Source organism: Leiobunum rupestre, chromosome 3, assembly GCF_980474605.1.
Source record: "Leiobunum rupestre chromosome 3, qqLeiRupe1.1.hap1, whole genome shotgun sequence".
Taxonomy (NCBI): Eukaryota; Metazoa; Arthropoda; class Arachnida; order Opiliones; family Sclerosomatidae; genus Leiobunum; species Leiobunum rupestre.
In genome coordinates, this window is record NC_143386.1 from 33,003,743 (window position 1) to 33,016,507 (window position 12,765).

The window sequence follows — 12,765 nt, forward strand, 5'->3', positions numbered from 1 at the left end:
CACGTTTCACATTTTGGATAGTGATATTTTGGGTTAGGAATCTTAATAAACGTGACATTTTTCATATAAGGCATAGAAGAATATCTTTTATCATTTTTACAAGAACCATACGAACCCCTTATTGAGGGCATTATTCTAAGATACTAAAACTGTCAACTTACAAATACTCATAACATCACCATTAGACTTATTATGCAGACGAATTTAATAGTCACGTGAAATGAGAGTAGATAAAATGCGGACGACTGACTTGAGGGGGCGCGCGCTACGCGTTGCCATTTGAAAACGCACGTTTAAGCTTAGCAACACCTCCCTTATTTGGTGGTCTGAGGCTTCACCAAACTTGAACAAAAACGCATTTTTGTTGGAAACAAACCCAAAATATTATCTTCCGAAATGTCTTCCGATAAATCAGATTCAAGCGAATGACATTAGCGGTTTATAATGAAGAACACTTCTCTCGCGAGAAAGTATTTATACACTTCTGGCGCCACGGATATCCGCGACCTTGGCACTAATAATAATTAGGAAGAAGCACGGCTTAAACATTCTTGTCACTGAATGCAACTAAGTTACCTTAACGATTCGTCAACAAAAAAGCCAATGTGAAAAATTAACAAAACGTGCTTCGTCACATTGACAGTCTCGTTAGAAAAATGCAAGCAAAGATTTATGAATTAGCGTAATGAATAAATTCCACTAATATTCATCGGCTTCGTTTTGGATGAATCTTCATTTGCGAAATTTCAATATTTTTTAACTTCAGTTTATTTCCTCAATGCAACCGGACACTTGAGGTTTCGTTATAAAGGCAGGGAAAACTCAATAGCTGAAACATTCAATTCGATTACTAAGGTGTGTTCAAATTATTTTCGGAAATAAAAATTTAGGTAGCTCTTCTTAGACAGTTTAATTAAATCGGTTATCTAGTTAACGCTTTTGGGATGTCGTCAGAACCTTCTTTGGTCGCTTCCGTGGCAACGATTGATTCGTCAGCGCCAGTGTTGCAAGATGAAACCAAACCCAAATTGAAGAAAGTGGTCTTTGTGGTCGGTATTTTGGGAGGCGCCCAATTCATGGTCTTCCTCACGGCTTTCGTACCATCATCCTTCTTTCCCAATAAAGTAAGTTCAACGAAACCAGATATTGCTGTATCGTGGTGTTAAAATAGGATCCGCCATTTTGGGCCAACCATGATAAGCAGCAACGATATCATGACTGTTTGTTAGTAGGCCTAATATTTTCTAGGTACAGGAAGAAAAATTCCAAGTCTTTCTTTTATTGGCACTTTTTGAAACGCCAGATTGATGGTCGATTTCCCATAGATAGATAAGATAGCCTACACGAATAGAGCATTTTTCAAAATTTTGCAATATAAATGGAATATTTACACAATCAATGAGATCATAAGACTATCAAGGCCCAATAAGTTTGAATTGAGCACAAGGACCCATGTATTCAGCACTAGACAGGCGCGGGACAAATCAAAATTAGGACCTACGCAACCTGGCGGAGAAAAAGAACAAATCCTTCCAATCCCCCTCACCCTTACCACCTAGCAGTTTCAGGTAACATGAATTGGGGGTTTGTGCATAAGTTTCGATTTTTCACCAACAGGTGGATTAATGTAGCCAGTTTGGCCAGTTGCTAGCCTAACGTTAAAATCCAATTCGTTTTGAAAATCATCCCCTACAATCAGCGCTAGGTAAGGGGAAGTGGCGAAAATGGCGGTGTCAACGTTTTGACCCGAAATTGAACCAATATAGAGCAAGCAACACGGCTAATGAATATCAATGTCTAGGCCCGTGAGAAGGGACTGACAGGATTGCAAACAGGATGGATCATGGGAGTCTTGCACCTTGTGGTCTTGATTGCCGTCTATATCGAGTTGAAAATGGTAAGCGAATAGGCAACCCTGGTGAAGTCACATATTAAACTTCCCTCAACCTTCTCACAAAAGGTCATGAGCTATATCAGCAGTATATAATATACTGCTAACTTTATAATTTTTATACATTTACCTTGCCAAGCTCCCGCTCATATTTTAAAAAAATGGTACGGGGTGAAATACGGTACACTCTTAGAGAAATTCGTCCATTATTGTATAAAACATGATCCAAATTGTTGTCACTGATACCGTACGTATTTTTGTACAAAATTGCACAAAAAAATACGTGCAACGTTGGACTTTATGTGGATCCAATATTGCACATTATTACGGGATATATTGGAAGTTAATTTGTTCATTATTGTACAATATAGCATCAAATATATTTTAATTTTGGGACTCAAATTGTCCAAAATTGGGAGGTTATTTGTCCGATATTGGAGTTTAATTCGTGTAATATCAACTATTTATTTGTACAATTTCGAAAGTTGTTATGTTCAACACTGGGAGGTTATTTGTCCGATATTGGATTTTAATTCGTGTAATATAAAAACTATTGTTTCGTCTAATTTTGAAAGTTTTCGGTCCTGTTCGATAGTGAACACTAAACCCATCAACATCAATTTCTAAATTGTATCATTTTGGAGCTGAAAATATTCGATGTTGAGCAATAACTTACATAATAACGAATGAACAAACGTTGAATATTAGCGGTTCAATAGATTTATTTCTTTAGGTGATACCGTCCAATACTTACTGTGACTTTAGACAATGAACTGTTAGAGCGCCTTATTTTCTTATTTTGATTTCAAGTTACGCTATTAAATTAAATGTTCACTACAGGGTCTTAAATTAGTGTTACAATTATGTTTCAAGGTATAATTGAAAGAATAAGTGAAGTAATAATTTTATTTATAATAATAACTGGTTAAAAATGTGTTCCATTGAGTTCGATAGTTTAGAGGAATTGAGTTGGGATTAACTAGAGGTACAACTAAATCTGGCTGGCGCGGGACCAATTTCGTTAAATAAGGAGACTTTATCAACTTTATCGTTCTACCGTGGCGGCATCTGTCTCGAGTGGTGGCAACTATATTGCAATTGAATATTTTCGCGAATCTCATGCGAAATTGAAATGTATGATTACTCGTAACAAACAAATCTTTGAAGTTGTTTAAAAATAATTTTATTCTGTCAACACGATCCTTTTTAACTCAAGTTACGGTGAGTTAGCTAATAATTATTTATTTTTAGCCATATAACTTTACAAAATATAGATGGCGCTACCGCCTAATTATAAAGATGAATTAACATATATCCACGCATACACCCACACCCACATACACCCATACACGCATACATAAAAGGAAAAGCTTCAAGACATAAAGTAACACACTCGCATAGAGTGGAAAGCCCTATGGAAGCGCATAAAACATCATCCTAACGGGCCAACTTGTTTTCGAGGCGTGAAATATAGTCCGAAGAGCGATGGTGTTGGTTTTACGTGTTTTAGAGTAGAAACTTACTTTTGTATCTACATATTGTACATTACCTTTAGGCCAACTTGTTTATTTCACGCCTCGGAATCAAGACGTTGCATACGGAACAGTGTTAACAAGTTTCGCTGATGTTAAATTGTCCACCTTTCTACGACACAGAGAAACTGTAAAACACCTTCCATGCGGTCCCTATACTTTCTCCTCTAAAAACCAGTTTTCTTGAGAAATCAGACAATACATTTCGAGCGTAAATGAATCACCTCCTCCTGTATTGGGTGGGGTAATGACGGGGGTTAACTCTCAGCCGCGTATATTGGACGCTTCAGAAAACGATTGAACACAATTTTACCCAAAATCGTGTAGAGAGAAAAATTTGGATTACTGGTTCCCAAATTGAACAAATTTGTACATATCGTCCTATGTTGGCACACTGTGTGCAATTTTGGACTTGGTTTGGAACCTTTTTTCTAAGAGTGTATAAATAAGACCTTTAAATCAGGCACAGATGGTTTGAAAAAAGTAAATATTCTTACGCAATATATTTTACATTTCACATCGTTATAGGCAAAGTAATACATGTAAATAGTCAATGGCGGATTAACTTAGTCCTCGGCTTAAGCTTTATTAGACCCCTGAGCTTGCTCTTATCTCATCTTGGCCTTCCCTACATTTTGAGAAGTTTCCGGCCCCTAGACTTAAGGCTACTCAGCCCATTGTTTAATCCACCACTGTTTAAGCAATGTGTTGCGTTATACCTTTAAATGGGAAATTAGCTCCCATTGAAACTGCCTCGTTCCTACGAAGATGTGTCTCATTTTCATAGCCAAGATGCCTACTTATACATTTCTGGCTAAACTCATCTCTCCTATGAATGTGTCGTCAATTGTGTTAACTTTTTGAACGGTGCGTTTCGAAACAGGTCATCTTCATATAGTTCATACGTGCGTGTGTGTTTCAGATGCAGATCATATCTCCGAAGAAGCAGTTATTATGTGGAGTTATATTTTCAGGGATTGCTTGCATCGCATTCGGGTAAGGTTTTAACACAATGGACGCGAATAAGAAGCGTTATTTCCTAGATTATTTTCAACCATAAAAACAGCCGTTTCACTTTTGCCTTCTAGGTTCGCTTACATGATTGAAAATAAAGTGGCGTTCTTAGTATTTCAACTGGTGATAAGAATCATCCACGGAGCGGCGCTGGGAGCTACGGACGTGTCTAGTTTCGTTTTAACCAATATGATTACCCCGATACAGTATTTGTCGACTGCCATGGTTAGTGGATTAAGCCAATTGAATTTTTAAAAGTAAATAAGTTTCATATCCGAAAATCGATAAATCCAATAAACGACCTAATTTCAATAACCGCACTGACATCTTTTAGTTTAAAAGATAAATATTATTATTATGGAACTTTTCACAATAAAGGCAAACCTAACTTGACGTCCTATGTCACCGAGTTCATGTTGAGGCATGACTTGAAAGTACCATTATCGATTGATTTTGTGCCTAACTGCGCATGCGTCGGATAGTATGGAAACTGGCTTATTTCCGAGCTGTCAGTAATATTTAGATAAATATAGCTGCTTCCACATCGTCCGTGCTCTTATAAAGTGAATTATCAAAGCACCGAACGCTTAAAGAACCTTACCACGGGTATATCAAAAGTATCTGTTAGATTATTGTAAAATTAATAAATAAATTATCAAAATAAAAAGTTCATTTAGTCGTTGTACCAGTTAGGGTTTTTTCGACTTTAGCGAAAAAAAAATTCCCGTTTCGATCAGTTACACTATTTCCTACTCTATGGCTAAGCCGATACCACCCTATCATGGCGAATAGCCTGGCAGTCGATAAAATGGCGCTATCTCTAGATTTTTGCTAATTGCGACTCTTGGGATTCTACTAACTGCCCTTGCTTAAATGGTGGTTCAGTAAATACAAAATGTCGTCTTCTATGCTAGTAATTTACAGTTGATGGAAAGTATAGCATATTTTCACCAAACTAAGCATTGAGGTTAACGGTAATAGTTAGTGTAAGGAGCTGTTGGCTCGCGTGGTTTGAAGGGTTTGCCAACACCCTCCTAGGCAGTAGAACCCGGCCATTACCGCTAGATGACTTGACCTTAAGGTGGTGCCTTGGGTATTAGCCTAGCTGATTATTTAAAGGGTAGAAATGAAAAAGATGACGTAGGTGTAACCATAGGTTTTAAATTACGTTTCTTATAAGTTAGTCACACTTCGCATAGTAATGGTCCATTGAGAGTCGTTTCTTAAATGACCACTCATCTTTGGTGGGCTTCAGTCATTAGGCCTTTGCCTTATCAACAACTCAGCATAGTGCCGGCAGACGAGGCAAAATATAATATTTTGTTTTTAAGTTGCTTAAGTTTCTCGGTAGAGGACCTTATAGAGTATGAGTAATTATTTAGGCTAACTAACAAACTAATGTACTACAGTGGCGTAAAAATGGTGAAAAAAGGGACCCCCAAAATATTCGGGGAGAAATTGCCCTTAGTTACGCCACTGGTCATATAATTATAGACTAATGGCGTAACGTAAACCATAATTCTTATCGATTTGGTATTCTTAATTTTAGGCCGTGTTAGAAGGTCTGTTCTCATTCTCCATTTTGGTAGCGGCGCCATTGGGAGCTTTCCTCTTGCAGGTAAGACAGTCAACCTTGTAAATACTTCCATCACCGGCTTGGGAGTTACGTTTACTAATGTTAGGTACCATTGCAGGCGGGAGGTTATCAGTCACCTTTCATCGTCGCTGGTGGTGTGTGCATATTGTACGCCATAGTAATTTACCTGTGGGTAGAAGAAACGGGTAAGAGAATTCTCTGTATTTTTCGTCCGTTCTCCCAAATTTATAAAATTAGGCGCCATGACTAAAATAAATTAAAAAGAACAAGCTGCGGGAGTCTATCCGCGAGACGGGTTGATGGCTCCAGCATCGAGTTTCAAAAGTCCAATTTCTTCATGGTTTTCTCTCTGACATATTCTGAAAAAGACTGATATTGTTTTGTTGTTCATAGAATACAAGGAAACGACCGGAGTGATGTTCGCTGTCAAGAACACGGTGACACCTCGAGTACTTTACTATTTATACGCCTTCATGCTCTACGGCGCTTTGTTGGCATTCTTCGCTTCCATGCTGGAGCCTAAACTGGGGGAAGTAAGTAACGCGAGATCTAAATATGGGGTAAGTAAGTAACGCGAGATCTAAATGTGGGCAAGTAAGTAACGCCAGACCTAAATGTGGGGGAAGAAAGAAACACAAGACCTAAATGTGGGGGAAGTTAGTTACGCGAGACCTTAATGTGGGGGAATTATAATTGCTTGTGTTTTGAAATTGGGTGGAAAGTTTTCGCGATTCTCTCGGTAGAAGCGCTGGCAAGCACAGCTATTAGAAGAATGGGTTTTTGGTTATGATTCGGTTCCTGTAGGTTATTTATTCAAGAAGAAACTACGCTTGTCACGAACGGGTTGCTCTTCCTTACACGGCAGTGATAACGGAGTGCTCTGACCTCTCCATAAAAAGATCTCGATTAAGTAGCTGTGACGAGGAAGTCCTTTAAAGGGGTCATGTCTACAGTCAAGGAAAGTTGATAGAAATGGGAGTACATTATACTTATTGTATTAGACATTATCGTCTGATGAAAATTACTAAATTGTGTTCTTTAGCAAATGTAGTTTAACAAATTTCTGATTTCTAGTTTAACTTGACGCTATCCCAAGTGGGATTAGTAATGATGGTTTGCAACGGCGTACAGACCATCGCCTTCCCCATCTGTGGACAGTTATGTGACCGTACTGTAAGTTAGAATCGCACAAAGTGGCAAGTTATTTTACTGAAATTGCCTATGTTGCATCATTTCAGGGGAAGTACACCGCCGTGTCAATTACATCTTACGTCATTGTCATTATCGGCATGCTTATGTTTGGTCCGTTTCCCGGATTAGTCAGCACGTTTCAGTAACGAATTTTTTAATTTTACCTCACTATACATTATCTTTCTACTTTACTTTTACCTCAATATACATTATCTTTCTACTTTACTTTTACCTCAATATACATTATCTTTCTACTTTCTAAAGATATTTGTGGGTCTCTTTCAGATATTTCTCTGTTTTCATCGTGTCCCTCATAATATGCGCCATCGGAATGTCCGCTCTTTCAGTGTCCATTTTCTTGCAATGCAAGATTCAACTCATGTAAAAAACCAATCATTTGTTTTACCAACTTAAATTCCTAATTTGTAAATTCATCTTATAAATGACAGAAACATGGGCTTTAATGAAAACATAGCTGGAAGCTTGGTGTCCGTTTCGTATCTGGGATTCACAAATATAGGGTAAGTATGGGTATATCGTATATCTGGAATTCAGTTTTACTACTAGGAATTATTCACAAGTCCACGTCTAGCACGAGATATTTAGCGGTACAATCATACACTCAATAGCCCTGGAAACGATGCACATATCGTACCGGGAATACATACTCGCTACTAGGAGTGATTATTCAGTACATTTCCTATATGCCACGTCTACCCCGAGAGATATGTTTAACAGAAACTTCTAATTATCAGTATCATACTTAACTACTAGGAATTATTAATCTGATTTAACGTTTTTGTCACTTGGAGCGCTTTTGATTGACCTTTAGGGTCGAAGGTCAGTAGAAGTTTTTATTCCTACTGTTTTACGCAAACAAGATTCAGTTAAACAACTCACCTGAGAGGGAAATGAAGATTTTAAAAGAAGTCACTGTCCTCACAATTGCTACCCACAATTTAAAGCACTGTACATCCATCCATCAATGCAGGGGTGTCCAAGTGGGCGATCTCAACCTTCAAAATGTTTGTCTCGAAAATATACTAAAATATTATTATAAAAAATAACTAGTATAAACATGGCGATCTCGACCTTGAGAATGATGATATCGACCTTCAAAAAGGCGATCTTTAGAATCGCAAACTTAGTCAACCCAGCTTTAATAGACATGAAAGGGCTGGCAGATATCAGACACCTAATGAAGAAAAATACAATGCCCTTACTGAAGTGTATATCTTTTATTGCTTATCAGGATGACCTTGGGCGACTTTCTGGGCGGATTGTTCATTGACTACATGGGATACACATACGGCGCTGTGCTTTGGGCTGTGTTAATGCTATTCGGGGTATGTATGAGTTCAAAGATAAAGGTTATTCAATTTGAACCTTGATATTTACGGTAAATGTAGAATGGGATCGCAATTGCACATTACCCGAAGTATATATTTAGTTAAATCTAGTGGCCCCCATAGTTCTAAACTTTCGGCTAGTGGAGGTATGTATCCGTTCTAAGACAATGGTTATTCATACCAGAAATATATATTTAGTGGAATCTATTGGCCCCCATAATTTTAACCTTTTGGCTAGTGTTGCCCGAAATCCAACCTTTGGCCAAAAGTGTAGCGCAAAAATACTTACACGGAAACTATTGGTCATTGTTTTTGTGCAACTTGAAAAACGAAAGATAATATACACTAGGTGGTTTCTTTTATCTTGTTCTCGGACTAAAGGTGTAGTCTTTTAACCCTAAAACGAACTATGACGGCTTTCGTAACGAGCATTTCATCGCACTCGAAAGTGTGTCATTTTTAACGTATTAATCGTCTAGGATTTTGCTTCTAAAGATTCGAAAAAGGTAAATAAAGTGGTTACCTTTCATCTTAGATCAATTTTCGTAACTTTCTGTATTTCAAATAGAAATTAGACCATAAAAGAAATAGGCCTTGGCTATAATTACTATTCGCTTTAGTTGCGTGTACTACACCAGAATAAAACCAAAAGGTTTGGGCTACACTTTTCAATACTCTTACAAGTTAGTGTAGCCGCTAATTATATATATTGCGAGCATACTAATGTTGTTTGCTTGAGACATGTATCTTCGCAGGCTCCCGCTGACTATCCAAAATAAACTTTTTCGAAGACAAAATAGTGGAGGGGGTGATACGCTATTATTCAGCCTCATCCACCCCTCGAAAACGTGTAGTGGCAACTTTTAGGAGCATTATTTATACTCCTACAAGTTCCAAGTACACGTTTTGAGAGGTGGCTTAACCTGTCCATTACAGTTATTTTCAATGAAAATATATTCGTAGCTTGCTCGTGGGTTTGACTGGTGTTCGTTGCCATGGTAACGCATTTAGGTTCGCCATGACATTAAGACGCCCATAGTGGCCACGTGATTATTTCACAGTATCGTTTGGCGTTTTGCCTCGTGATCTGTGACGCGAAATTAATGTCATGGCGGCCGTTTCACGGCGGAGCTTATTTATGACGTATGCCAACGACGCTACGAGCAACCACCGAATAAGTAACTATAACAATGGAGTGCAATTTTTACATTTCGCATCAAGTAATATACGGTTTGGCGAAAAATCTAGTCCAGGTGGTCGGCAGATTGCGACCTACAATATTTCTCTTCTTGTGGCGCAAAATTGGCCTTAAAGACACGTCAGCTTTTGATGAGTAACTATAGTGAGTTGCAGGCTAAGAAAGACAAAATATATAGTACAATCGGTGCAAGGATGCCTCAGACCGTTTCCGGTCATTCCACGGCGCGAAATTTGAATTTGGCCATTTTACGGTCAAATTCGAATTTTCCTCTTTTTGTCGTCTTTTGGCGCCATCTAGAGACTGAAATTGGAATCTTTATCTTTTAATTTCATAATTGTGGTGGCGAGCAAATTTAAAAGATGTATAATTATTTAATTTTGTAAATTTATTTCTACGTCTTACCAGTTAAATCGGCAGTTTCTTTTAAAATAGTTACCACGCTTTCTTGGGGGTAACGTTGTCTTAATGAGCTATAGACGTTTAAAATTATATTTTTCTCTTTACTTATTAACAATAAACCTTTATCATGCTTTTTATAGTAACCTCTTGGGCTATTTAAAATATTTGGAGCTTCAATTATCGAATTTTCTTTAGCTGCATTCAGTAATTAAACTCATGACAACATGAAATTAAAAAATAGATTCCAATTTCGGTTCCTAGATGGCGCGAAAAAATTATGAAACTCACGAAATTTGAAATTGACCGTAAAGTGGTCAAATTTAAATTACGCGCGGTCGACTGGCCGGAACTGGTCTGAGGTATCCTTGCGCCGAATGTACTATATATTTTGTCTTTCTTAGCCTGCAACTGACTCTAGGGTTTTATTTAGAGTTTTAAGTCGGAAAATTTCAGTATTTTCCCCAAAATGAAAAAAAAAGGTTTTTATTCCATGATTAGTTTAATATTGTTCGCAAATTTAAATTTCGCGGAATTTTGTGGGAATATATATAGACGTTATATTTGATAAATATAAATTTTTATAAACGCTTAAATAAGATCGATCGATTGAAAACCAAAATCTAACGTTTAAAATTGGCAGTTTCGGTTTTCAGTCAATTGAAAAATGATCGTATGTGCAAGCAGAATTATCGAAAAATGCGTATTAAAAAGTACGTCGTTGAAACTATTACACGACCCAAAAATTAGTTCGAAAATTATTGACGTTTACGATAATTATCGAACGTCTGGCAATGCTGGGACTAACGTCGTAAGTGATAGGATTAATGTCTACTTTGACTGTAAAGAAAATTGTAATAGCACTAACGAATATGCCACTCAAATAGGCTACAGTTGTGTTCACATTCAACGGAGAAATTAGTTATGGATATTAGCGCTACCAATTCCGTAATCTGACGTGGGGTGGCGGAGTGGTTAGCACTTTAGCCTCGCAGCTAGAGGAGCCAGGTTCGATCCCAGGTTGTAGCACTGGGTGAAAACTAGGAACAATTCTTTCTGCGAATTTTCTCCTCAGAGGTTAAAGGGGTTTTCCACCGGGCTCTTCGGTTTCCCCTTCCATAAGAACTTGTTGAGGTTAACGGTAATAGTTAGTGTAGGAAGCTGTTGGCTTGCAGGGCTTACCTCCACCCTCCTACGAATTGTAACCCGACTACCTGAATTGAATGCTTTAGAAGCCTAGCTGATTTTTATTATTATTAAAAGCCACCCGCCAGCCTACTAGCTTTAGAATTTGGTAAGTTTTGATAGCTTTGAACTGGTTCGATCTATACAGATTCTACAATGTTCTGATTATTATTATTATTATCTTTTTACGAGAAACCAGCTAAAGGTGGAATTTTGTTCAACACGATTGTTTCCGTTTCGTAATTACTATTTTTCATTTCAGATTGTGTTTCAGCTGGTGGCGAGTTACTGCAATAGAACGCCCGTCAAGGCGTCTGTCAATGGAGCCTAGATTCATTTAAAACCGCGAGTGTAATAGTTAAAACATTTTACTCGCGTTGCGTTTACATCAATAGACAGGTAAAGCCATCCCTCGAAAATGTGTAACGGAAACTTGTTGAAATATAGACGTAGTTCTATTGTGTACTATCTATACTCCTACAAGTTTCCCGTTCCCGTTTTCGGGGGATTGCTTAATCTGTCTAATATTTAACAAATAATTTGAAATCCCACATTTTTGTATATAATATATTTTAAATTATCTATTCCTTGTTAACATGTTACCAATTTTGAATTTCCACAGAATTTCTAAGACTCAAATGTACCTAGGTTTAATGAAATTTATAAAAGACACAAATGACTCAGTTGTCACAAATGCGGTTTGTCAATTTGATTGGAAAAACACATATCGTGTCGAAACGCCTTACACAAATAGAAATAACATCCATATCGAAAAAACATTTGTTAAAGAACTAAAGACCCACAATAACAAGATGTCTAGACACTAGAACACATACAATCCCGCTGATATGATAAGTACATTTTAGTCAAAGATTTCAAAGTAAAATCTGAACAATTTTCCAAATCACCCTGTCCATTAAAATTATAAATGCTCAAAAATTACCACCATAAGATGCATTACCACTGCACTGCAACGAAAGAATTCCATTCGAAATGAAACCACAAAAAAACAGAAAAATCTCACCCTTAATGAAACTGAAATTTTTTTAGAGGAAAGTTATAAACCTAAGAGTAATTTTTACGCAAAGGAGCACTTCCCAAGTTCCCAATCACAATGGAACAATATTTCAATTAATTTAATAACCGCACTATAACGACAATAGTTTTTCCCCCCGAAAGGAGTGGTTTATCAACAATCTCACTATCCCTTAACATAATTAACACTGTGCACTAACTTTACCACAGAAAGATCCATAACAATGCTATCTCAATCACCCTGTTCACCAAGACAGATATTTTAGTCACCATGTCTATAGGGACGTGGCAGCAAGACGTAGATAATACGTAAACAATGCTTTTTACAATTGGAAAAAAGGCATACCAGCATGGCGGCCATAGCCAAACGTATG

General features: G+C 37.4%; 1 protein-coding gene across 1 annotated transcript; it reads left to right on the top strand.

Moving 5' to 3' along the window:
* Positions 1-765: 765 nt before the first annotated feature.
* Positions 766-11,994, top strand: LOC149951527 (MFS-type transporter SLC18B1-like). The gene is made up of 14 exons (XM_090170057.1): positions 766-855; positions 931-1,124; positions 1,802-1,897; positions 4,346-4,419; positions 4,512-4,662; positions 5,987-6,055; positions 6,132-6,219; positions 6,428-6,567; positions 7,109-7,207; positions 7,273-7,367; positions 7,511-7,606; positions 7,675-7,746; positions 8,478-8,571; positions 11,619-11,994. The coding sequence occupies exons 2-14, from the start codon at positions 945-947 to the stop codon at positions 11,685-11,687; spliced, it is 1,323 nt and encodes a 440-aa protein (XP_090026183.1). The 5' UTR covers positions 766-855; positions 931-944; the 3' UTR covers positions 11,688-11,994.
* Positions 11,995-12,765: the final 771 nt, after the last annotated feature.

What these genes read in the sequence shown, in the direction of transcription:
- LOC149951527 (XM_090170057.1), top strand. Translation starts at nt 945, where the DNA reads ATGTCGTCAGAACCTTCTTTGGTCGCTTCCGTGGCAACGATTGATTCG. An exon ending in TCTATATCGAGTTGAAAATG is followed by an intron (nt 1,898 to 4,345) that starts GTAAGCGAATAG and finishes TGTGTGTTTCAG; the next exon opens with ATGCAGATCATATCTCCGAA. An exon ending in TGGAGCCTAAACTGGGGGAA is followed by an intron (nt 6,568 to 7,108) that starts GTAAGTAACGCG and finishes TCTGATTTCTAG; the next exon opens with TTTAACTTGACGCTATCCCA.